Raw genomic sequence first — 23708 nt, 5'->3', positions numbered from 1 at the left:
TTTGTGTCTTTGTCTCGCCTCTCTGGGACGTCCACGTTACCACCGTGTGTCTGGCCTCACAGCTCTCTGATACACACATGCACGGCCGTCCGTTAGCTGATCAGATGCACCGACACACGAGCACATGCGCTTTGTTCACCACCGATCACATGCTGCCTTCACACACATTCATTGTTCGCCTACAAACTGGTCTTATCTCCCTATTCCAGTCTCAACTTCAGACTAGCCTCCACGCTGCACTTCTGTTTGCGTAGATGTGACATGTACCAACCTCCCTGTCTAATTCAATGCAAGACCTGTCACATCTTTAAAGGGATGTCATCCAGTTTGCTCTCCGTCTAAGTCTGTCTCAACTCTCTGTCACTGATCTTCACGGAGTGGTCTCCAGGCACAGATATCAACGCCCCCCGGCGAGAGGTGATGCCGAGCAGCCGGCCGGCTTTAGAGGCTTGAGGCAGTCGCAGAACAGATGAGATCATCCTCCCGTTGGAGAGTGCAGGTCTCCCTCTGGGTATATAGCCTGCAGGCCCCCCTCACCACTCCCTTTCTCCGTGGCAGCTCCCCTCCTCAGCATCCTATCCTCCTGTCCTGTCTCTCACCTAGGGCCCTCCCTTCAGGAACCGCCAACCATACAAGGAGCATCAGGTTGTGTTTATCGGGCGAGGTGGCACCGGGAAGAGCGGGTTCTTCCCTCGCGTCCCCGTCCCCCTCTCTCAGCCTAAAAATCTGCCTGCTATTCACGGCTGAAGGGGTGGAGGCAGAGAGGAGGGAGTGCAGGGGGGTTGGGTGAGACGGGGTCTAGCTCCACAGCATTTTTCTCCCCCTGGTTTTGAGTTTCATGCCCAGATTGAAACGCCATCATCCCAAAACACAGAAGCTACTTTAAAACCTCCGGCTCCCCCTTCCTGTCTTGTATTGACAAGGCCTAAGTACAAATCAACAGTGTGCACTGAAGAGCTCCAACACCTTTGGTTTAGTGTTATTTCGTTTTGAATCCGAGCTAAATCTGTAGGTCTCTCAGGAGATCACCTTTGAAATACACGTCGGGGTGATTTAGGGAGTAACCCAATGTGTTAATTGGATTTTTTGTGAGTGTATTTTGACTTTTCACGATGAATTATTCTCTAGATATCACAGTTCTTCCTCACATCCCACCTCTGATCCCTCAGGTTTAACAAATCAGGAGACAGACACAGAAATAGTCTCTGCATCTTCGCATCCCCCCCCCCAAAAAAAACATAAGTCAGTTTGCATCTCCGCTCTTTCCTGTGGATTTTTCACAGGATGACAGAAACCCCGGGGTTTACCTCTTTTACATTCTCAACCCCTGCAACTTAAAGAAACAAGAGCTTTCCTCTCCAAAGTGTGATTGGCTTGCCGTGGCCCCAGAACCCTAAAAGTTCAGGATACTAAATCTGGAGGCCTGTGAGAGGCGGGGGGCGGGACCTGGCTGCCCCGTTTAAAGTGTGTCTGAATCTTCACTTGACGTCTAGTCTCTCTGTTGGGGTGCACACGGATTGACCACTCCTTTGGGCTTTTCTTTTTTTTTCCTTTGGATATAGGGGGGAAAGCTACACCGCAAACATGGTAAGTAAGACCAATCAGTTGTGCAAATGACCCGTAAACTTTCCCAAGTTGGTCGGTTACTAAGCCTTAATCACGAGAGCGTGTGAATTGGAGGTTAATTGGTTGAGTAACGAAGGAGCGTGTGAGTGTAAAAGTCAGTCAGAGTAGCTGAGAAGTATGTTTCATAATGTTTTTAAGGTTTGGATGTTTTTCTCTTGGCTTCACTTCAAACTCATAGATTTGCCATTTTTTTCGAAACACTATATTTTGTAGAGTAAACTCTCGAAATATGTTTATTTGAGTGTAATAGAATTAACGATGCATGCAAAATAAGTTATATTTAAGTCAGTTATCTATTTCAAATATTCCTGATCGTGGTGAGGAGGGATGGGGAGCTGGGTGGGTGTCAGCTGGGAAGGTGCAGATTCTGCTTAGGCGACAAATTCCCAAGGATTAAGTGACTGCAGGCCATATACAGCCAGCTTAATGTGTTGAGCCTGAAATAGCCGGAGTCATTTTCACCGAGCTCCAGGATCCGTTTGAGACGCAGCCACTTTATCCTGCAACACATGATTAATGAAAGCATATCACTGTCACCAACACTAACCTGATATCATATGTTATATTCAGAAATGTATCATCTGTCCTGTGCCTAATGTTACTTTAACTAGACATTTACAGAGACAGTGTCATTAGGCATTGTCTTTAACCTATAACAGCCTATACCATGGGTCAACAGGTGCTAGTGTCGCCATCACGCCACAAACCATGAGACTTTAAGCACAATATGAAGGTTTTAACTGGAATTATCAATAATAATAAAACACTTTACTGGTCTCTGACCCTCATAAAAGAAATTTAGCACAAAATGCTTCACAATAAATGAACATAGTCATAGAAAATGACCTTAAAAACATGAAAATAATGCGTTAAAACAAGATTCAAACACGTATGAAATAGAATACCCACTGAATTAAAAATGATTAAATAAAATTAAGTTAAAATATTAAAATCAGCCCCCATATGAATGTCTGTAAATGATAAAGTGACTCCTGTTTTCTTCCAGACTGACGCGCAACAAGAGGCCCGCTCCTACCTGAGCGAGGAAATGCTGGCTGGTGAGTACAGGCTACAGTAACGCGTTACTTTAGTCGTGTCGTTACTTTGTCCAGGAGGAAGTGATGTAAGAGATTAATGACACAATGACAAGAGGCCAAGCTGTGTTCAGTCATCACACCTCTAAAGTGCACGGTAATATGAGTGATCCAGTGCGGATATAGAATAAACCCCTCTGCGTGGAACCAGACTCGGCTGCTGTTCATTGGGTTTTAATGAGCAGAGTACGATGAGCTCAGCGCCACGGTGTTGCTATAACATGTGGTTTCAGTTACTCACAGACGCGGGTCATTCACGTTTATCCAACTCTCTATTCCCCAGAGTTCAAGGCCGCCTTCGACATGTTTGACACCGACGGTGGCGGTGACATCAGCACCAAGGAGTTGGGTACCGTGATGAGGATGCTGGGCCAGAATCCGACAAGAGAGGAGTTGGATGAGATCATCGAGGAGGTCGATGAGGACGGTGAGCGACGGATAACACGCGATGTATCTCTGTTAGCGACACAATAGGCGGGCCTATTGTGCGCAATGAGTGTTTTTACGCACACGCAATACAGCACTCTGGCATTATAGGTGTGCCACATCCGCTCTGATAAACCAAGACACTGCATATGACATTACTTGGAACCATGTCCCTCTGTGGTTAGGCTTTGGTTTGGGGGGTTTTAAGCGCAGAGACGCAAAAAGGGAGAGACTTGGTCCTAAATGCCCCATCAGCAAACACTGTTCTCCCTGGTTTTGTTAAATTATATAAATGATCACATCATATGGGTCGGAGATTATTCAATTCAAGTATTTCCTTTTACTGGGGTTCATGCGTAAAAGTGTGCGCAACGATGAGCGCATGGCACTGGGCCTTTGGTCCAGCTGGCCATTATTAATCAGTGGCTTCATTACTATTGTACAACAAGAGGAGATACGTCGTGCCAGGCTGCAGCTGTTTGCTATTTTCCACCCACATTAACAGAAAATGGATCCATCCACCTTAAAAACATATATTTTATAAAAACCATATACCCCAATTTGTCATCATCCGACATGAACTGAGACATTTACATTGTAAACTTTTTCTTCCCCACATCTTGTGAAAATCATGCGGTGGCTTCTTTGTGCACTCAGGCAGCGGCACCATCGACTTCGAGGAGTTCTTGGTCATGATGGTGAGGCTGCTCAAGGAGGACCAGGCCGGCAAGAGCGAGGAAGAGTTGGCAGAGTGCTTCCGCGTGTTCGACAAGTGCGTGCACACATCACTACTGTTAAGATCGGGGTTCACTTGTTACGTAGAACTCGCTTTCTGATGTTTTCATGTGACCCTTCGTTTATGCGTAAAACCCCCATGCGTTGCGTCTTTTACGCAGGAACGGCGACGGCTACATCGACAGAGAGGAGTTCTCCATCATCATCCGCAGCACCGGGGAGCCCATCACAGAGGACGAGATCGATGAGCTGATGAAGGACGGAGACAAGAACGCCGACGGCATGCTGGACTTTGACGGTACGTCGCGTGAATGCATGCATGACGATGATGAAGATGAGGATGATGATGATGATGATCAATCAATCAATCAATCAATCAATCAATACTTTATTTGTTAGGGACAGTGCACATTAATGAACAACGATAACAACATATCACTGTAAAAGTGCCGGATTATAGCAAAGATGCTCATTTGCATCCGTAGTCCCTGCTAAAAAAAATAGAAAACATACAAATACTACTAAATAAATGAATAAAATACAAATAGAAGAGACAAGACACACCGCACAGTACATGACACACTCAGGAGGACACCAGACCCACACAGGATACAACAATGGAATAAAACGTGTGTGCAATATGACACAGAGGAGTCAGTGGACGCACTTTTGTTTTGATTTAAGCCACTTTTTGAGTCGACCTTTAAAAGAGGAGTATGTGGGGCGTTCCCTTGTTGTGGTGTGAAGACTATTCCAGGCCCCCCCCCCCCCCCCCCCCCCAAAACAGACGACACACTCTTCCCAAACGCAGTGCGCCTGTGGGGGATCTCACAGTCTCCTCTGACACGAGCCCTGGTGCTCAGACCTGCCAGAGTCCTTCTCTTTATGAGTTCAGTCAGTGGTGGTAGTGGAGTGAGACCGTGGAGACTTTTATATACACAACACGCAAATCTAAACGTTTTAAAATGATGGAAACTCAAAAAATTGTGTTTTTTTAAGAGTCTTGCAGACGTGGTAGGAGAAAGGTTTCTTATCCAGAGTCTTTAGGGCTCTTTTATAGAGAGTGTCTATTGGTTTGAGTGCTGTCGTATGATGATGGACGTGTTAGGTCAATGGATGTCTCCCTGCGTACCTGTCCTCTTGTGTCCATTCCTCGTGTCAGTTTGTATCAGTTCTCTTCATGTGTTTTTCCTTTGTGTTTAGTGCAGCTTTTTGTAAATACGTTTTATTAAACTTGTTAATACCGTCTCCTGAGTTCCGGGTCTGCATTTGGGTCCCATCCCCCGTGTATTCTCCGTCACCCCACGTGACATTTCCAGCCTCGTCTTACGGTCAGACGACCCGACCTCAAAGAGAAAAGACATGCTTTAGTTGAACCATGTGACGCTGAAACACACTCCTCGTTGGACAGTTTGTTTGCAGTCTGAAGATGTAATTAAGATTGCTGCTGCTGCTAACTGAAACTTCACGTCTCAACGCCATCCCGTGTCTCTTCTCTTTCCCAGAATTCCTCAAGATGATGGAGAATGTGCAGTAAAACCAGAAAGACTCATGGACATTCCTCCTCCTCCTCTTCCTCCTCATCCTCCCTGTGAACCCCCATTCGGACCGCATCTGACCCCCCCACTGTCCCACTCAAACTCCCTCTCCTCCCTCCTCTCCGCCCGGTTCACTGCCTCTCTTCTCCATCCTTATCGACATCCTCAACAGACAGCTAGGGCACCTGACGGGGGTCGCTGGGGGGGGGGCTACGCTCTTCCTCACTCTTCCTCACTCTTCCTCAGCTCGCTTGTGAATGCACACAGCCCGTGGTTGCCGCGCCGACGCTGTACCCTGTGACAGGACGGCAAGGCCGCAGTGAGGAAATCCACCACGAACGTCTTTTGCGGAATGCATGCGTAAACGGGTGCGCGTCATCACCGACCTCCCCCCCCACACACACACCCCCACCTGCTGGTAAAGCTCAGATCTAGATCTCGATAGAACGGCGGCCTGTTACCTGCTGCTTAGACCAATTCATTCATTCAACCACTACACTGTACAAAGTCATTTGCTTGAACAGAATAAATGAATTAACACATGCTCACTTGTAATTGGTCTGTCATATTTAGGGTCTGTGTAAAAAAAAAAAGTGTTATGAGGATTATCAATAAAATCTCTTTGTTTGTTTGTTCTTTTTTTGTCCACAGACAGTTTTGTCGTTATCACCGCATCCCACGCTGAACGTCCCGTAGACTTAGAGAGTATTTAGGGGTTAAGTGCGCAAAGACGTGGGGAGCAAGGTGGTGCACACTCGCCACAACACCATCGAGAAGCTGGGCGATTATGTGGGCAGTGTGGGTCGCATCGCTGCGTCTGAGACACGCGGTCCTGTGGGAGAACACACTGTTTAAAGGTCACACCAGTGCAGTGAGATAAGCTCCACGTCTTAAAGAGATACATGGAGTCCCACTGCATTCTTCTCTGTAAGGAAAACTCCTCACACTAAAGTGACACATTCAGTTAACAATCATACAAGACGAGAGAGCAAATATTCACATTGAGAAACTGGAATTTTGCTGTTTGTTTAATCAATTATCAAAATAAGTGTCAAGTCATTTCCCCTGGCTGTCAACTAATGGTTACAGCTCTACTCATCTTTAGAAAACTGTCCCATGTCTCAAGTCGCTGCACACTTCCTGGGGTCATGTAGTTTCCAGAGCTGTGGTTTAACGATGCAACGAACAGCGTCGGCTGTGAAAAAAGCCTCCAGAGTGAGCGCAGTGTGATGGAGCCTTTCTGAAGCTCGCAACATTGAGTCCTAAGTGTCTTTTCTCTGTATTCTGATAGTAATGGAGCCTTCACGTCCTATGGAAAACATGGTTGTGACGACACTGCGGAGGTCAGAGGGAGAGAGAGAGCAGCGTTGGCCCCACATGAGCTGTGACGACCCTCCCTGCTCTCTCTTTCCCTCCCTCTGACATCAGCAGGGTCGTCAGCAGCGTTGGCATCACCTGGGCTGTGAGAGTCTGGGTGCTCTTAACTCTCAGTCAGTGTAGCTCTCCTCCCAGAGACACCGTGTTCAGCTTTTGTTTGGTGTTTGGGTTTCTGTTCATCCTTCTTACATTACACACACACTTCTCCACTCATGCATTCACCTACGTCACTGATTCCTCTGACTATACACGCCACAATTAGTTTAGGTTACCTTTTCTTTATTAAATAATTAGTTAATTGTCTCACGTGTGCATCTCCTTGCTTTGTCATGGCTGTGCTGCCCGCTTTGTGACAAGTGGGGATTTGAACCCTCAACCTCTCACACCAAAAAACCCCAGTGAAAACCACACATGAATACCCCCTCATGTGGTAATTTCCACCGGGGAGCTCTTAGAATATTTTGATGGGAGAGATGCTGAAGTGAGATAACCTTTGACCTTTTCAACATGGCGGAGAGCAATGCAAGAGTCGACTTTATTACACTCCTGCGGCACCTTACATTAGATGTTATTGTGCTACAAACAACCAAAGTTATGTTTGAGACTCCATTTTACAGAAGGGTGAACAAATATTGCTTCGAAATGTGACACTTTGGCGTCCTGTATAAACTTATTTTCAAGCACTGTATTTCAAATCCAAGCACTTTTCAAACTTAAATTGTAATGTGGTGTTTAAGGATTAGCAGCACCCATAAAAACCCTGCAAAATGAACATTAAGGACTGGGCATATTCATTTTTGTTTCATTTTATTGAGACATTATGACACCAGGTATCTGTACAGCACCTTGACATAGTGTGTCACTGTCGTGCAGCATTTACAAAACCAAAAAAACAACCTCAACAACACATATCAGCGAGTGAACAACTAGTGAAATGAAATGAAAAAAGTGATTATGAGCCATAATTCGCTTCGTCGAAAGCTTTCCGGGCTCTCTTCAGCTCTTCGTTCATGGTCAGCAGGTCTTTGACTCTGGCGAACTTCCTGGGGTCCTTGCGGATCAGGAAAACTATGTCCTCCACTTGGACGCGGCCCTGCCGTCCGATAGACATGGCTTTGTGTGTCATCTCCGTGATAAACTCGATCACCAGGTCTTCCAGAATATCCACGGACTCGGTGTACGGGTTCTGGTCGTCTCCGAACCCGTACATCATGCACCGCAGCTCCTTGGAGAAGAGCCTCTTTCTCTTCCCGTGGCCGACATCTACTCCGCTGGACCCTTCGTCTGCCTCCTCATCAAAGCCGGTCTCGTCTTCTTCATCCGCCATTCTGCTGACAAACACACGGAGAGACTGGTTATTTTAGGAGCATTACAATCAGGTGTATGAATTGTAAATACTGCAATCAGGTGTAATAATTGTGAATATTACAAGCAAATGTATATATTGTGAATATTACAATAAAGTGTATATACTGTAAATTTTGTGTAGCTAGTTCATTATATAGTTATTTTACAAAACGTATACAATGCCTGTGTATAAAGACCTGTCCTGTATTGTTCTTGTTCCAAATCATCTTTCATATTAAATGTAAATATATAGATTTTTAAAACAATCTTTGCTTGTAAAATATATTATGTACATTGTCTATGCTGCCCTACAAAGCCTAAGTGCAGTGACTACGAAATCACTAAAAAACATGATTTCTGCACAATTTTGGGCCTGAAAGTCTGGATGAAAGGATTGATTTGGATTAAATATATTCAAATGGTAAACTAGTAAACAACAATGCATCATTAATGTGCCAAAAACTCATTTATTGGGACAGTAAAACAACTTTAAATGGCATTAATCCGAAGTTACTGCGCTTAGTATTCTGCAGACGGGCACAGACTAACTCCTGGAAAATGTAGTTAAAGGTTGTTTAGTAGCATTTTTAGGGTTTGACCAAACTATCCTGTGATTTTAGGAGTTTGTGTTAATGTGCAAAAATGTAAATACATTATATTTTGAACATTAAACAAAAAAACCCCGCTTTTCTATCATTTTACCCACCCCCCGTTCAAACACGTGTCTCCGGATGAGTGGACGCATTCGTTCCCATATGCGATTCTATTTAATGGTACTTTTAGTTTTTATTCCACTGTAAATTAAACAAAAAACACAATTTAAAGCAAAACAAACAACGTTACCTTGTAGCTCAGAGCAGCAAACAGCACTTCCGCTTGTGTTCCCTCGACAGCGGAAGTAATTTGTGGAGGTGTGCGGCAGTAAACAGCGCCCCCTGTGGCCGCTTCCGTTGTTTTGTCCCCGGGTACTTTCTGCGTAACAGTTACCGTTACACCGCAAAGTTTGGACGTTACTCGGCCATTTGGTGATTTACGGTAAGTTTTCTTCAGCGGTAACATTTAATTATCTCTGCTGTTATTTTGGAAACAAATTACGACCGAACTCCATTTAAAAAAAACACAATTTAACACGTCCGTCCGTGTTTTCAGCTCCATTGTGAATTCACTCGCTGTTCTCGCGAGATTACACCGAATTAACCTACATTTAAAACGGATTCTTTTGGTGTCAGTGAATGAGCGAGTGATGACCACCCAACAAAGAAAAGCTTAAATATATCAATTCACGCTACTCCTGAGTGGGATGTTTTGTAGCCGAATTAAAGAATAATTCACGCCGATTCCAACAATATATTGGGTTATACTAATATAATGTTTAAATGTGGATTAAAACACGAAAACGTCGAGTGTGGATATTTCTCTATGGGGTTTTGTATGGGGGTGTCGCCATACGGTGGAGAATGACACGTACCGAGGGGACGCGCTGTCACCAGTTGCAGAAGGCGAGAGATGATGTTTAACGTCAACAAATACCGGATTATTTATTTATTTTATGTATTATTAACGTTAGCAAGCGTTTATGACCCGATATTAACAATGCAATAGCGCTTTACACAGCGAGCTCATGTGGTAACGTTATAACTTAGTTAGTAAACAATCAAACTCAACCACCTGGAGGGTGTCTGCTACTGTTCATCAGCTATTATTATTATTATTATTATTATTATTATTATATGTTTAATAAGAGTAAACTTATTTCTTACCTGTAATAGAGGCTCTAATAGTAGCTGACGTGGTTCAATGGTTAGCTGATAGTGGCTCTTACCTGAGCTAACACTGTTGTTTTCCTTATCATTATCATTGCAACAGGTTTGTTTATTACTCTCTAATTATCTATTTAGTTAATATTTCTGTACATACATGCCCGTTTCCACCACTGAAAGAAAGAAAATCGTCATGGTAATTCATAATAATAACAATAATTGGTAAAAAAGTAAAAATTATGAGATAAAAGTCACAGTTATGAGTTAAAAACTCGAAATTATGAGATAAGAAGTTATTATAATGAGTTAAATAGTCACAATTATGAGATACAAAGTCACAATGAGGTAAAAAGACAAAATTCTGAGTTAAAAAGTAAAAATTACGAGATACAGAGTCAAAATAATCAGATTAAGTCATAATAATGAAATAAAAAGTCATAATTATGAGATAAAAAGTCAAACTAATGATAAAAAAAAGTCATAATAATGAGATTAAAAAGCCGAAATGCTCCAAACCCTGACTTGTTATTTCTCCCCCCTCTTTTAAAGCGACCCTCCGTGAGTGTTGGGAGGAGGTGCAGCTCCAGGTCAGAGATGACATCTCCACAGTAGCTGTGCTCCGGGTCTCCTCTGGTCCTGGCGGCCCTGGATGGCGTGCCCGGTCCAGTTCCTTTGCCGGGGCGTCCGTACGGTTGGATTGGTTCTGCTGTACTACGCCTTCTCCATAGGCATCACCTTCTATAACAAATGGCTGATGAAGGTACGGGAAGACCCTGGACTTTGATCTCATGATTATGACTTTTTAACTCATAATTTTGACTTTTTAACTCATAATTTTGACTTTTTAACTTACTTTTTCTTCACTGAGCCAAAGATGACCCTGTCCCTTTCTCTCCCAGGGCTTTCACTACCCCCTCTTCATGACGTTAGTCCACCTCGCCATCAACTTCTGCCTGTCGGCGCTGACGCGGCGGGCCATGCAGTTCTGGACAGGGAAACCCCGCGTCACTCTGAACTGGACGGATTACCTCCATAAGGTGGCTCCCACAGGTGAGACGTTAGTAAAGCGGGGGGCCTTAGATAAAGAGATATATAGACAGACAGACAGACAGATAGACAGATAGATAGATAGATAGATGGATGGATGGATGGATGGATGGATGGATGGATGGATGGATGGATGGATGGATAGATAGATAGATAGATAGATAGATAGATAGATAGATAGATAGATAGATAGATAGATAGATAGATAGATAGACAGACAGACAGACAGACAGACAGACAGACAGACAGACAGACAGACATATAGATAGATAGATATATAGACAGACAGACAGACAGACAGACAGACAGATAGATAGATAGATAGATAGATAGATAGACAGATAGATAGAAAGAGAGAAGGATAGGGAGATAGATAGATAGAGAGAGAGAGATCGATCGACAGACAGATAGATGGATGGATGGATAGATAGACAGACAGACAGATAGATAGATAGATGGATAGAGAGAGAGAGATCGATCAACAGAGATCTATCGACAGACGGATAGATGGATGGATGGATAGATGGACGGACGGACGAACGGACGGACAGACAGACAGACAGACAGATAGTCAGTGTAGCAGCAGCATTACACACAGTAACCATACACAGACACATCATAACAGCAATATAAAATGCAATATAAGACACATGAAAATGTATAAAGAAGAGTTCTAATTGTAACACAATGTAAACATATAATAATATAAGTTGCGGTGAACGGATTGTGTGAGAAACCTATAAGGTGCTTAGAGACCGTATTGTTCTGAACAGAGTTTTTAGCTGTTATTGAACAGGGTGATGCACGTGGCAGGAGAGATTTCCTGTATCTGTCCCTTCAACGGCAGAGCTGGAGCAGCCTGTGTGAGAAGGTGCTCCACTGTCTAACCCCTGTGTGATGGAGAGGGTGCTGATCATCGTCTATGACGGCTAACAGCTTATTCAGCCTCCTCCTCTCCACCGCGGACTCAAAAGACTCCAGCCTGAGTACAGAGTACAGAGCCAGTCTTCTTGATGCTGCCGCCCCGACACACAGCAGCAAAGAAAATGGCGCTTAAAACAACGACTGGTAGAGGATCTCCAACGTCTTGCTGCACACGTTGAAGGATCTCAGCTTCCTCAGGGAACAGAGTCTGCTCACCCCCTTCTCGTACACAGGCTCGGTGTTAGATTCCCAGTCTGTCGTCGATCACCACTCCTGTGTATTTGTAGTCCCCCACCCCCCCCTCCTCCTCCCTTAACTGAACGCAGAACAAAGTATTCAGAGAACAGAGGCTGAGAACGGGGACTGATAGCCGGCTCTTATCATGTTCAGGCTTTCAGGGAAGAGTACTTTGACTAAAGTTCATATTGATACAAACGTTACATCACCCCCGACGGCAGAGCTGAAGCTTCTGAACCAATATAGCAATCAGCCGTCTCAGACGAGCAGATTAGTTTTATAGGCCGTGATGTTTTTCATCGTGCAGACACTGGGGGCGCTGGGGCCCTCCTGTGTGGAGCCCCACCTGTGTGGAGTTTGCATGTTCTCCCCGTGTCTGCGTGGGTTTTCTCCGGGTTCTCCGGTTTCCTCCCACAGTCCAAAGACGTGCAGGTGTTCGGTTCATTGATGACTCTAAATCACCCGTAGGTGTGAATGGTTGTCCGTCTGTTCGTCTCTATGTGCCCTGCGATAGACTGGCGTCCTGTCCAGGGTGGACCCCGCCTCATGCTGTCAGCTGGGATCGGCTCCAGCCCCCCCCAGCGACCCCGACAGGGACCAGCAGTTGAAGATGAATGAATGAAGACACTTTGAATGGATTACCTGTTTTGTCTTCAATCAGTAACACACACATCAAACACATTTCACTGTTATTCAGTTATATGTGAGCTATTACAGAGCGTCTATCACCTGTGATACGCTTTCTTTTATTCACAATTAGTCCCGATACAAGGATTTCATTCATTCCAATGTGTTTATCTCCTAAAAGTCCTGAATTCTGTCTCTTGTCCAGCCTTGGCGACAGCGCTGGATATTGGACTTTCCAACTGGAGCTTCCTCTTCATCACCATTAGCTTGTAAGTCTGTTGCCTAGGATACCGCTTCAGTATGAGCTCACAAGCTTCAGTTTTATGTAGTGTATGTAATGTGTGGTATTTACCCGTATATTGGATTATTCCATCCTTTTGTGTGCTTCTGATTTTGTGTCATCCAGGTACACCATGACCAAGTCCTCAGCGGTGCTCTTTATCCTCTTTTTCTCCCTCGTCTTTAAGCTAGAGGAGCCAGTGAGTAACAGCCTTTTTTATATCATTTCGTCATCACTGAATTATATAATTGTCTGATTTTATGCGTCCTTGTCTTATCCTACGGACAGAACAAGGGGCTAGTGCAATTTGGCTCTATGTGCATGTGAGAGGACGCACGTTTGCTCTGATTTCTGCATCTGGAAGTCACGCAAAAAGAAGTTCAGCTTTGAGGAAATGCATGGCTATAACAGAGTAATTTACATTTTTAGATCAGATAACTGCTGTATAGGCAGGCACCACTGAAAGTGAGACAGCATGCTAAAACGTTCTTGTGATCAGTAAAATGGATTTTACCTTCCCTCCACTCACCTCATCTCATCTTCATCCGCTTATCTGAGGCGAGTTGCAGGGGCAGCAGCTTTAGCAGAGGACCCCAAACTTCCCTTTCCCGGGCCACATTAACCAGCTCTAACTGGGGGATCCTGAGGCGTTCCCAGGCCAGTGTGGAGATCTAATCTCTCCACCTGGTCCTGGGTCTTCCCCGAGGCCTCCTCCCAGCTGGACGTGCCTGGAACACCTCCCTAGGGAGGCGCCCAGGGTTCATCCTTACCAGATGATCCTGAACCACCTCAACTGGCTCCTTTCAACGCAAAGGAGCAGCGGCTCTACTCCGAGTTCCTCACGGATGCTGAACTTCTCCCCCTCTCTCTAAGGGAGACTCCAGCCCCCCTCCTGAGGAAACACATTTCGGCCGCTCGTACCCGCGACCTCGTTCTTTCAGTCATGACCCTGCTTTAGTGACCATATGTGAGGGTAGGAACCAAGATTGACCGGTAGATCGAGAGCTTTGCATCTGCCTCAACTCTCTTTTCGTCACAGCGGTTTAGATTAAAATGTATATTACCTTCCCTCCACTCATTACATCAAAACGGAGCACAGCTTGCTCATTACCAAAAAGTGCCGCAGGTCATTTAGTCCTTTCCATCTGTGAGTACACTTATATAATAAACATACTTTATTAATAAAGCACCTTCCATACAAGGGATGAAGCTCAAAGTTCTGTGCTCATTTGCACAGACAGTTTTTCGTCTACAGTTTGTTTCTCCTGTCGTTTCTCATCGTCTCTCTCTCTTTCGTCCCTTTTCCACCAGAACCCATTCCTGATCGTGGTGGTCCTGCTGATCTCCAGCGGTCTGTTTATGTTTACATTCGAGTCGACCCAGTTCAACCTGGAGGGCTTCGTCATGGTGCTGCTGGCCTCCTTCATAGGCGGGATCCGCTGGACCCTCACTCAGGTCCTCATGCAGAAAGCCGAGCTGGGTCAGTGTTGAATCACTTTCATGTTGTAAATGATGAAAATATGTGGAGCAGTCCTACCTAACTTCAAATACGACCATCTGCGTCGTGACAAAATTCTGAATGAAGTATTGTGGGGCTGCAGAGATGTCCAAGCCTATAAGAGTCAGCACTGTCGCCTCACAGCAAGAGGGTTCCTGGTTTGAATCTGAATAGTTTGAATTTGCATGTTCTCCCCGTGTCTGTGTGGGTTTTCTCCGGTTTCCTCCCACAGTCCAAAGACGTGCAGGTGTTTGGTTCATTGATGACTCTAAATCACCCGTAGGTGTGAATGGTTGTCTGTCTCTGTTCGTCTCTATGTGTCCTGTGATAGACTGGCGTCCTGTCCAGGGTGGACCCCGCCTCACGCCTGATAAAAAAACAGTTTTTTTCAAAAGGTGCGAACGACCGCAACCATGAGAGCTCTTTGAGTGTACAGTCGTGAATGTGCACAAGAAATATAAGGCTGATGGGTCCGGCAGAATGCCAGATTAGCTGCGGACAGACACAAACAAACACGCGCGCACCCGAACGTATGATCGCGTGATCTCCTTCCAGGCGTAAGGAAGCTTACACGACCATTCAGCCCATCTAAATCTGTGTTTATTTACGTTTGCCATAACTGTGGGAAACTGATTTTAAGCAGTTGTAACCACATCTCCTCCACTTTAATCTTTTTTCCTTCATGTTGTACTTTCTTCCAGGCCTTCATAACCCAATAGACACTTTGTACCACTTACAACCTCTCATGTTCCTCGGCCTCTTCCCCCTCTTCCTGTATAATGAAGGTGAGTATCGTCTTCAGCTGTGGTTTGACATCCTCACACTCTCTCAGCTCTCGATAGATCGAAGTGTCTGCGGTGACAAAGGACTCTGAGACGGTAGAAGGACAGAGTGCATCACGTGTGGGTTTAGTGCAGGGGTCGGGGAACCCTGCTCCTGGAGAGCCACTGTCCCGCATGTTTTAGGTTTCTCTCTGCTCTCAAACACCTGAGTCTAATGATCTGCTCGTTATCAAGCAGCTGAAGCTTGTCAGGGGTTTAATAATCGTTAGAATCAGGTGTGTCAGAGCAGGGAGAAACCTAAAACATGCAGGACAGTGGCCCCCCAGGAGCCTGGATTTCCCCGTCCCTGGTGTAGTGTAATGCTTTTTGACATTTTAAGCGGTAGGACACAACTACCTACTGCTTGGTGTATTGAGGCAAAGCTAAAGTTCCACTCTTTCTCAAACGTTGGTGTATTGCTTGCTTTTCATGTTGGACAGCCAAGGTAACAAGTAGCAGCAGATACAACAATTCCTCAACTACATTATTTACACTCCAAATAATGTGCATAATGTGATTTTTGGCATTTATGAGAGTGAGGTGGAGCCTGTGTAAACACCAAACCCTGACTGTGTTAATGTAATCATGTTCAGAGAGTGAGGAAGTTTCCATTAACTGAGCCTTGGTTATACTTATAAAAAAAGCATGCGTGTACACAGCTGATTTTCTGAACACTAGAACAAACACAAACATCTCCAGTGTACATAAGAGCTCCTCTGTCCTTTGTGACACACAGAAATCCACCTGCTTTGCACACATTGCATGCTAAAGATCTAACATTGGTAAGATGCTTCTCTCAGACGCTGTCTTTTCCAGTGTAGCGTCACCAACAACTGTCACCAAGTTTAGAAGTAAACCATTGCAGTGTCGTTTATGAAGTAGTGTCTTCTCATGGGAAAGCCTCTACGCTCTACAATTAATTTGATGTGATCCTGGAATATGAATGGACATAAGCAATGGCGTGTAACCAGCCCATGAAAACATAATTGTGGATTCTTCTCTGTGTCTTGTTTGCAGGCCTGAGTCTCAGTACGTCAGAAAAGTTATTCCGGGTGACGGAGATCTCACCACTCCTGTATTCAGTCTTCACGCTGAGTAGCGGCGGCTTGCTGGCCTTTGGTCTAGGCTTCTCCGAGTTCCTGCTCGTCTCTCGAACCTCCAGCCTCACGTTATCCATATCAGGGATCTTTAAGGTACGTTATAAGTGTGTTTATTACGACAGGTTTTTTTTAATCAGTCACTCAGACTAAGCCAACAAAGCTAGTGTCCCTCCCTCGGTCAAACAGACACACAAACCTGCAGCTCTTTATAAGTCCATGATACAGAGAGTGCAGAGGAGAGAGATGAAGGCAGCGATGTAACCTGCTGGCTACCTTTTTATAGAGTCCGGCCCTCACACACTGTGCGCTTTTATTTTTTCTCTGGGCCACACGCCCTCTGCCAAGGGCTGATACACACAAATATCCTGAACACAACCCACAGTCCAAAAGACGTGCAGGTGTTGGGTTCATTGATGACTCTAAATCACCCGTAGGTGTGAATGGTTGTCTGTCTCTGTGCGTCTCTATGTGCCCTGTGATAGACTGGCGTCCTGTCCACGGTTGACCCCGCCTCACGCCGAAAATCAGCTGGGATCGGCTCCAGCCCCCCGCAACACCCACAGGAATAAGCGGTTGAAGATGAATGAATGAATGAAAGGCCTGGGTTAGGGTCTCTGCAGATACAGACATCACCACACACATCTAGTGGGTCATAAGTGAGGATTGAGAGGGATGATTACTTTTTTTTATATGTTTCAGTGTCGACTTTTATTGGACATGCTTGGAAAAGTTAGCATCTCTGTTATTGCTGAGGAGCCGAGCAATTCGTCTATTTTGATCTATCCAACTGCTTTTGTTTCCTGCTGTATAAAGAGCACGACCTATTTGTAAAGCCTCGTGCGGCTGCAGTGTTGTAGTCATGTTCAGACTTATCTAATGTTTTTCTGTCATTCCACTTATTGCCTTGTTTTCCTGTAGGAGGTGTGTACTCTACTGTTGGCAGCCGCTCTGATGGGAGACAAGATGAACATGCTTAATTGGCTCGGATTCGCTGTTTGTCTGTGTGGCATTTCACTGCACGTGGGACTCAAGACATATTATTCCAAAAGTAAGTGTGCATTTTATGGTTATTGTTCATAATACTGTCAAACTTGTATTGGCAAGGACATAGCAAGAGTTCCAGACATGGACTGATGATTGTTCTGAATAATAAACTGAGTCTGATTTGTTTTATCCACATAATAATCTATTTTTTCGTAACTTCTGGATGCAAGGTGTCTGCTGCTTTACTAAATTTATTCTCAGGCTCTAAGTTTCCACATCACCCTTGCAAACTGGACTATGATTGGCTTTCCAAATTAGTTGCAGTGTCAGTCAGTGTGTTTACATGCAGTTTAAAACCCCGATTATATTCGTGTTAAGGGCGAACTCCAGTTTCTTAAACACCATGTAAACACCGGACCTCGGGTAAAATCAGGGTTCTCATACCCCGGCCTAGAGAACTCCTTCAGTTCCCCGATTATTCGTGCATGTAAACAGCGTTATCGGGTTATTATCGGGTTTCTCGTCTGTGCATGGTCCCCACTCTGTAGCAGTGGCTTTTGACCCTGAAAAAGAATAAACCAGGAAGCAACGGCACCGAAACCAACATGAAAAATACATAATAGAACGTTAAATTTAAACCAAGAGAGGACTTCGCAACGGCAAGTAACATCACTACCAAGAAGATCTGTTTAAGGTTACTGATGTGCAAACGCACCGATAGAGTCCTACTCGTACAAACACAATCTTAAAACAGATTATAAAATAATCCATCGAGACAAATTTCTTTGTGTAACAACTATTAACGTAGATATCCCGGAGAGTTGCTAACAGCTGAATGCGGCTAACATGATTAGCTCGAGGCAGCACGGTGAACACATTAAAACGTCTTTTTTAACCACTAATACTGCTCAAAATAACAGCAAACCTCTGCAGTAGCATGAGAAGAGTCCCTACACATAAAACAAAGCATCAATGGGCTCCTTCCTTTGGGAGTGACTTTGCTAATTGACTTGAATGGACTTTACTATGAGAGGAGCTGGTACAGGGGCCAGTAGGTAAGTCTTTATAACACTCTTTTAATAAACTCTGGGTTCATTAACTACGTTGTTGCTGCTTCGGTTAATGTGTGACTCTTCTCATGCTGCTGCAGAGCTTTGGTGTCATTAGCAGTATCATGATCTCCGTTAATAGTTGTTACACAAAAAAAATGTCTTGATGGCTTATTTGATGGGTGTATTTGCTGAAAAAAGACCCTGGGATGATTTTACGCAGGAATTTCAGTTTAAGGTGAACAGAGAAACTTTCCCTCTTCAGCAGATGCATGTCCTTCTATTGTCAAACTCTGCACGTACTGTACATCTTCTCAAACACACAAGTCAAGTAACAGGAGGCAGAAATGTTAAGTGGATGGGGATTTAAAGAAGAGTTGATACTGATGACAGTGTCCATGTTGTGATATCTTCCATCAGATAAGGGGCCGTCTTTGAGGCAGCTCAACAGTAAGAGCCCAGAGCTTGAGTTGCCCTTACTGCGGCAGAAAGGAGACGAAAGAGACGACTCAGCGGCCGAATATAATGATGAAGACGAGGAACAAGAAATCACTCTGCACTGACGTCCCAGGATGTGAGCCACCGACGTCTAGACTGTCTTCATTCCTTTACTACTGCTCGATCAGATAGTTCGAACGGTGACTTCACACTTTTAGAGCGTCCAAAAACTGTTTGGGACCAGGCCTCTTCAGCTCTTTTCACCCTCCAATCACGTCTTCGGGCCAGGCCAGGGCCTCGTGTAGCTGTACATGAACTGTGGACGTGACACAAGCGATGCTCTTTCGCCTTAGGGGAGCTAAACATGTAGCTAACACATCCAAGTGTCAACAAAGTATGAGGAACGAGGGGAGGGAGGCTGTTAAATGGATACTTTGACACCTTGAATTGTAATGGGTACATTTTCTTTGCTAGATACTTTTCACACAGTAGGAATACGTTTTTACTTTGTTACATGCACCTGTATACACTGACAGAAATATGAATGCAACACTTTTGGTTTTTGCTCCCAATTTTTCATGAGCTGAAATCAAAGATCTAAGACTTTTTCTATGTACACAAAAGGCCTGATTCTCTCCAATTCTGTTCACAATGTGTTAAATCTACGTTAGTGAGCACTTCTCCTTTGCTGAGATAATCCATCAGAGGTGTAGCATATCCAGATGCTGCTCTACACGTAAGGGTTAACGCCCGACGAGGCGTCCAATCATCAGGTATCAATGGACAACGCGGAGCGAAGAACTGTCCGACGCTCAGTCCCCATGCAAGTCCCCATGTTGCAAGGATGTGTTCTCAATACACGGCCTGCAGACTCACCGACGTGTCGTCCATTGAGTATGTTTGGGATGGATCATGTATACCACAGCGTGTTCCAGTTCCTGTTCCAACTTGGCACAGGCGTTAAGGAGGAGTGGACCAACACCAACATCCAACAGGCCACAATCAACAACCTGATCAACTCAAGGTGAAGGGGATGTGTTGCACGATCCCATGTTGCAAGGATGTGTTCTCAATTCCCGGAAGCTGAAAACATTTTAGCTCTTGCACGGCCTGCATGCTCACCGGACGTGTTGTCCATTGAGTATGTTTGGGGTGGATTGGTGTATACCACAGCGTGTTCTAGTTCCTGCCAATATCCAGCAACGGCACAGGCGTTAAGGAGGAGTGGACCAACATCCAACATCCAACAGGTCATCAACAACCCGATCAACTCTAGGTGAAGGGGATGTGTTGCACGATCCCAAGTTGCAAGGATGTGTTCTCAATTCCCAGACGCTGAAAACATTGCAGTTCTTGCACGGCCTGCATCCTCACTGGACGTGTCGTCCATTGAGTATGTTTGGGATGGATCGTGTATACAACAGCGTGTTCCAGTTCCTGCCATAATCGAGCAACAGCACAGGCGTTAAGGAGGAGTGGCCCAACATCCAACATCCAACAGGTCATCAACAACCTGATCAACTCTAGGTGAAGGGGATGTGTTGCACTGCGTGAGGCAAGTGGTGGTCACACCAGATACCTATCTGTATTCTGAACAAAAGTGTTGTGTTTATATTGTTTCATCCGTGTACATGTGTGTGTGTATACAACATTTAATGCATGCTGCTAAGTGGCACAGGTCACTACAGAATAAGCTGTAAAAGAAAGAAGGATAAATGTAGGAACTGTTGAATTAGAGTGTCCAGGTATCCCTGTAAGTGTGAGCGGTGGTAACCTAACGTCAGATCACATCATTTCTTTCCCTTAAGTGTTGACATCCTAACGTTTTTGTGTACAAACTGGATCAATAGATGTGTTATACGTGGCTTTGTTGCTCTTCTTTACGGGCTAAGTTAACAACACACTTTCATTCTCATAGTTCAATGAAGTATGTACTGCAGCGACTTGCAATTCCTATCATTATCAATACATCTGCAGGTTATGTTCTTGCATGTTTAGTCCAACCCACAGCAATTATGTTCAGGTGCGACCACAAAAGACAAAGAAAGCAGCAGGCGCACGTGTTTGGATGTTCGGCCGTGTTGCCTGGAAAATCCCTTAATTTATAAACTGATTGTCAAATGAGTTGCGGATTAATGTTTAAAGTCCAAAGAGTTTTAATTACTGCCAGGTTTAGTGGCAGAAAGTCCCTTGAACATGGTTTTAGGGTGGATGTCTTGATAGCGGGGTATGTCTCAGCATGTTTTTTAAGCTAACCTACTTTTAATTTAGGATAAGACAAGACTTTATTTATCGTGAGTGAACTGGGAAATGGCTGCACAGCAGATATAAAAGACGAAGGTGGCGTAGCAGATAACTGACTTCAAGTGTGGAGCTGCAGGGTTGGATTCTGGGTATTTATTGACTCTTAATGTAACGGTCTCCAGCCGTGCTAAGCGTTGTTTGAAGGGATGTGAAATGACTACCTTTACGTGCCTTTACATGCAAAATCCATCCTAATTGAATCAGTGATCATGTAGCTGAAGTACTTGGAGATTAAAGCCATTTAAGAATGAAACTTGTTTCTGACTTCTCTGTAAAGTGCAGTGTTGTTGCAGCACATTGAGAAACAAAGTGTAAAGGAGGTCATGCTTCATTTCAGAATGTGTGTAGCACACCTTAGCGTGTGGTGTCTGTGCCGGGGTTAGACAGCCGTGCTTCTGATCACTGCAGTGAAGATGCACAAATAACAGGTTAAGTAGCATCCTTGCACCCGGTTGACCCGCCAGACAAGCCTCAGAGCATGGTCGGGTGCCAACACAGCTGTTTGGAAATGATTTAACCCTGTTGATTTAACCCTGATTTACCCTGTTAGCCTCAAATTTGACTAACAGCGTTTATCTTTGGGGTCAATTTGACCCCAGCAATTTAAACATCCAGAAAATGATCATAAAGTTATGACTCAGGTTTTTATGTCAGGTACTCGATGTGAATTTGTTGACGACCTAAAAAGCATTTTCAATTAAACACAGCACCCAAACACCTCCTTATACATCCAGAATACCTGTAACATCACACCGATTGACCTAAAATTGGATCCAGGGGTATTTGTTTGTGTGTTTTAAAGTAAGTATATTATATGTAAGTGCTATTTTGTGTTATTTATAATATTTGGAATGAAAGTAATTTCCATTATCAAGGACAGAAGCATGTATAATGTACGGCACAGGGTCAATTTGAGCTCAGGAAAACCAACATTTCTAAATATTTGAATTGTAAAGAAGATTCAAAATGATAATATTTAAATTATTAAAATTATCAAATTGACCCAAAAGAACACTGATGAGAAGAGTATGTGTACAGGACAATGAAAAAATATACTCATGTCAATTTTAGGTTTTCTCAGTTGTCCCCGTTAAATTAGGAAAAGATGTCAACCATGTATTTAGAGATGTGAGACACACAAAGATGCCCACTCACATGCACAGACACAGCCAAATGTGTGCTTGAGTGCCCTCTAGGAGCCAAAACATGTGCTTAAGTGCTCTCTAGGAGCCTAAACGCATGCTAAAGTGCCCTCTAGGAACCAAAACACGTGCTAATGTGCCATCTAGGAGCCTAAAACGTGTGCAAAAGTGTCCTCTAGGAGCCAAAACGTGTTCTAAAGTGCCCTCTAGGAGCCAAAATGTGTGTTAAAGTGCCCTCTAAGAACCAAAACGCGTGCTAAAGTGCCCTCTTGGGAGCCAAAACGCGTGCTAAAGTGCCCTCTAGGAGCCAAAATGTGTGCTAAAGTGCTCTCATAGGAACCAAAACACGTGCTAAAGTGCCCTCTAGGAGCCAAAATGTGTGCTAAAGTGCTCTCATAGGAACCAAAACACGTGCTAAAGTGCCCTCTAGGAGCCTAAACGCATGCTAAAGTGCCCTCTAGGGGCCAAAACACGTGCTAATGTGCCCTCTAGGAGTCAAAACGTGTGTTAAAGTGCCCTCTAGGAGCCAAAACATGTGCTAAAGTGCCCTCTAGGAGCCAAAACGTGTGTTAAAGTGCCCTCATGGCAACTTAAACGTGTGCCAAAGTGCCCTCTAGGAGCCTAAATGTATCCCAAAGTGCCCTCTAGGAGCCTAAATGTATCCTAAAGTGCCCTCTAGCAGCCAAAACGCGTGTTAAAGTGCCCTCTAGGAGCCATTTCCCTTTGGCTCCTGTCCTTCAAAAAGTCTGTGCCATCAACATTACCATTGTAATTACATCCTGTTAATGGCACAGGGCCGCTCCAGGATCCTCAGGTGCGGGTGTGGCAGTGCCCTAACACCGGTCTTGTTCGCTCCGCGGAGGGTTTTTATAGGCTTCTTCGGAGTGGCACGCCCCCGCGGGAGCAGCAGGAGGGCCTCGCTTCTCGGATTTCACCCGGAGGACTTCAGACACTCCTGAGGTGGGGAGCTGGCTTCAGTTTAGCGGAACTGGCGCTTGTTGACATCCCCGCCTCCGGAGCGCCCCTCTGAAGGACTAACGTGAACCCACCGAACCGCCAGGTAAGAGCTCACCTGGACACAGCCTGGTTCTGGTTCTGTGTGCTCAGGGGAACCACTGAACCGACTCTTTAGACCTTTAAAGTGGACTTTCTGTGCGTGGGTCGAGAGGGAACATGTCGTGTCTGAGGAGGGGACACTTTTCCGCCTCTTCTCCACCCAAACACCACGCGCGTTTATTAAACACCAGTGGTGCGTTCAGGTGCTTGAACTCCTTTAAAATGCTTGAATCCTAATGTTGTGTTTTCAATGTTTGAATATTAGATAACGTGCTTGTGAATGCTTAAAATTGTAGCC

The 23708-nt window shown here is 44.8% G+C and overlaps 4 protein-coding genes across 6 annotated transcripts in view; 3 read left to right on the top strand and 1 right to left on the bottom strand.

Annotated features, from left to right (window-relative positions):
* Window positions 1-9032, bottom strand: part of taf13 (TATA-box binding protein associated factor 13) — a 329277-nt gene extending 320245 nt beyond the window's left edge. Inside the window, exons 1-2 of one of the 3 annotated variants that reach the window (XM_083919834.1) lie at window positions 8987-9032; window positions 7724-8124 (exon numbers count right to left, since the gene is read on the bottom strand). In XM_083919834.1, coding sequence (XP_083775960.1) covers window positions 7749-8123 — 375 coding nt within the window. In that variant the 5' untranslated portion in view covers window position 8124; window positions 8987-9032 and the 3' untranslated portion in view covers window positions 7724-7748. Of the gene's footprint in view, window positions 1-7602; window positions 8128-8986 lie in introns of those variants that run through there. The other 2 variants (XM_083919833.1, XM_083919835.1) reach the window with 2 other exon arrangements.
* Window positions 1468-6055, top strand: tnnc2.2 (troponin C2, fast skeletal type, tandem duplicate 2). Its single transcript, XM_083920103.1, has 6 exons — window positions 1468-1587; window positions 2633-2684; window positions 3004-3147; window positions 3804-3918; window positions 4043-4179; window positions 5387-6055. The coding sequence occupies exons 1-6, from the start codon at window positions 1585-1587 to the stop codon at window positions 5416-5418; spliced, it is 483 nt and encodes a 160-aa protein (XP_083776229.1). The 5' UTR covers window positions 1468-1584; the 3' UTR covers window positions 5419-6055.
* Window positions 9033-9104: 72 nt separating the features above from the next.
* Window positions 9105-21255, top strand: LOC310951453 (solute carrier family 35 member C2-like). Its single transcript, XM_083919673.1, has 10 exons — window positions 9105-9178; window positions 10453-10663; window positions 10803-10953; window positions 12944-13007; window positions 13145-13217; window positions 14330-14498; window positions 15218-15301; window positions 16355-16530; window positions 17356-17485; window positions 18891-21255. The coding sequence occupies exons 2-10, from the start codon at window positions 10553-10555 to the stop codon at window positions 19031-19033; spliced, it is 1101 nt and encodes a 366-aa protein (XP_083775799.1). The 5' UTR covers window positions 9105-9178; window positions 10453-10552; the 3' UTR covers window positions 19034-21255.
* A 2042-nt stretch (window positions 21256-23297) lies between these two features.
* The window catches only part of LOC310951158 (collagen alpha-1(XX) chain-like), a 46508-nt gene continuing 46097 nt past the window's right edge, over window positions 23298-23708 (top strand). The window contains exon 1 of the mRNA XM_083919279.1: window positions 23298-23414. The gene's annotated coding sequence lies outside the window, so the exon portion shown is untranslated. The remainder of the gene's footprint in view (window positions 23415-23708) is intronic.

This window comes from Echiichthys vipera (genome assembly GCF_963691815.1).
Source record: "Echiichthys vipera genome assembly, chromosome: 9".
Lineage (NCBI taxonomy): Eukaryota > Metazoa > Chordata > Actinopteri > Perciformes > Trachinidae > Echiichthys > Echiichthys vipera.
Note: the sequence above shows the minus strand (reverse complement) of the source record. Positions and strands in the feature narration are given on the sequence as shown.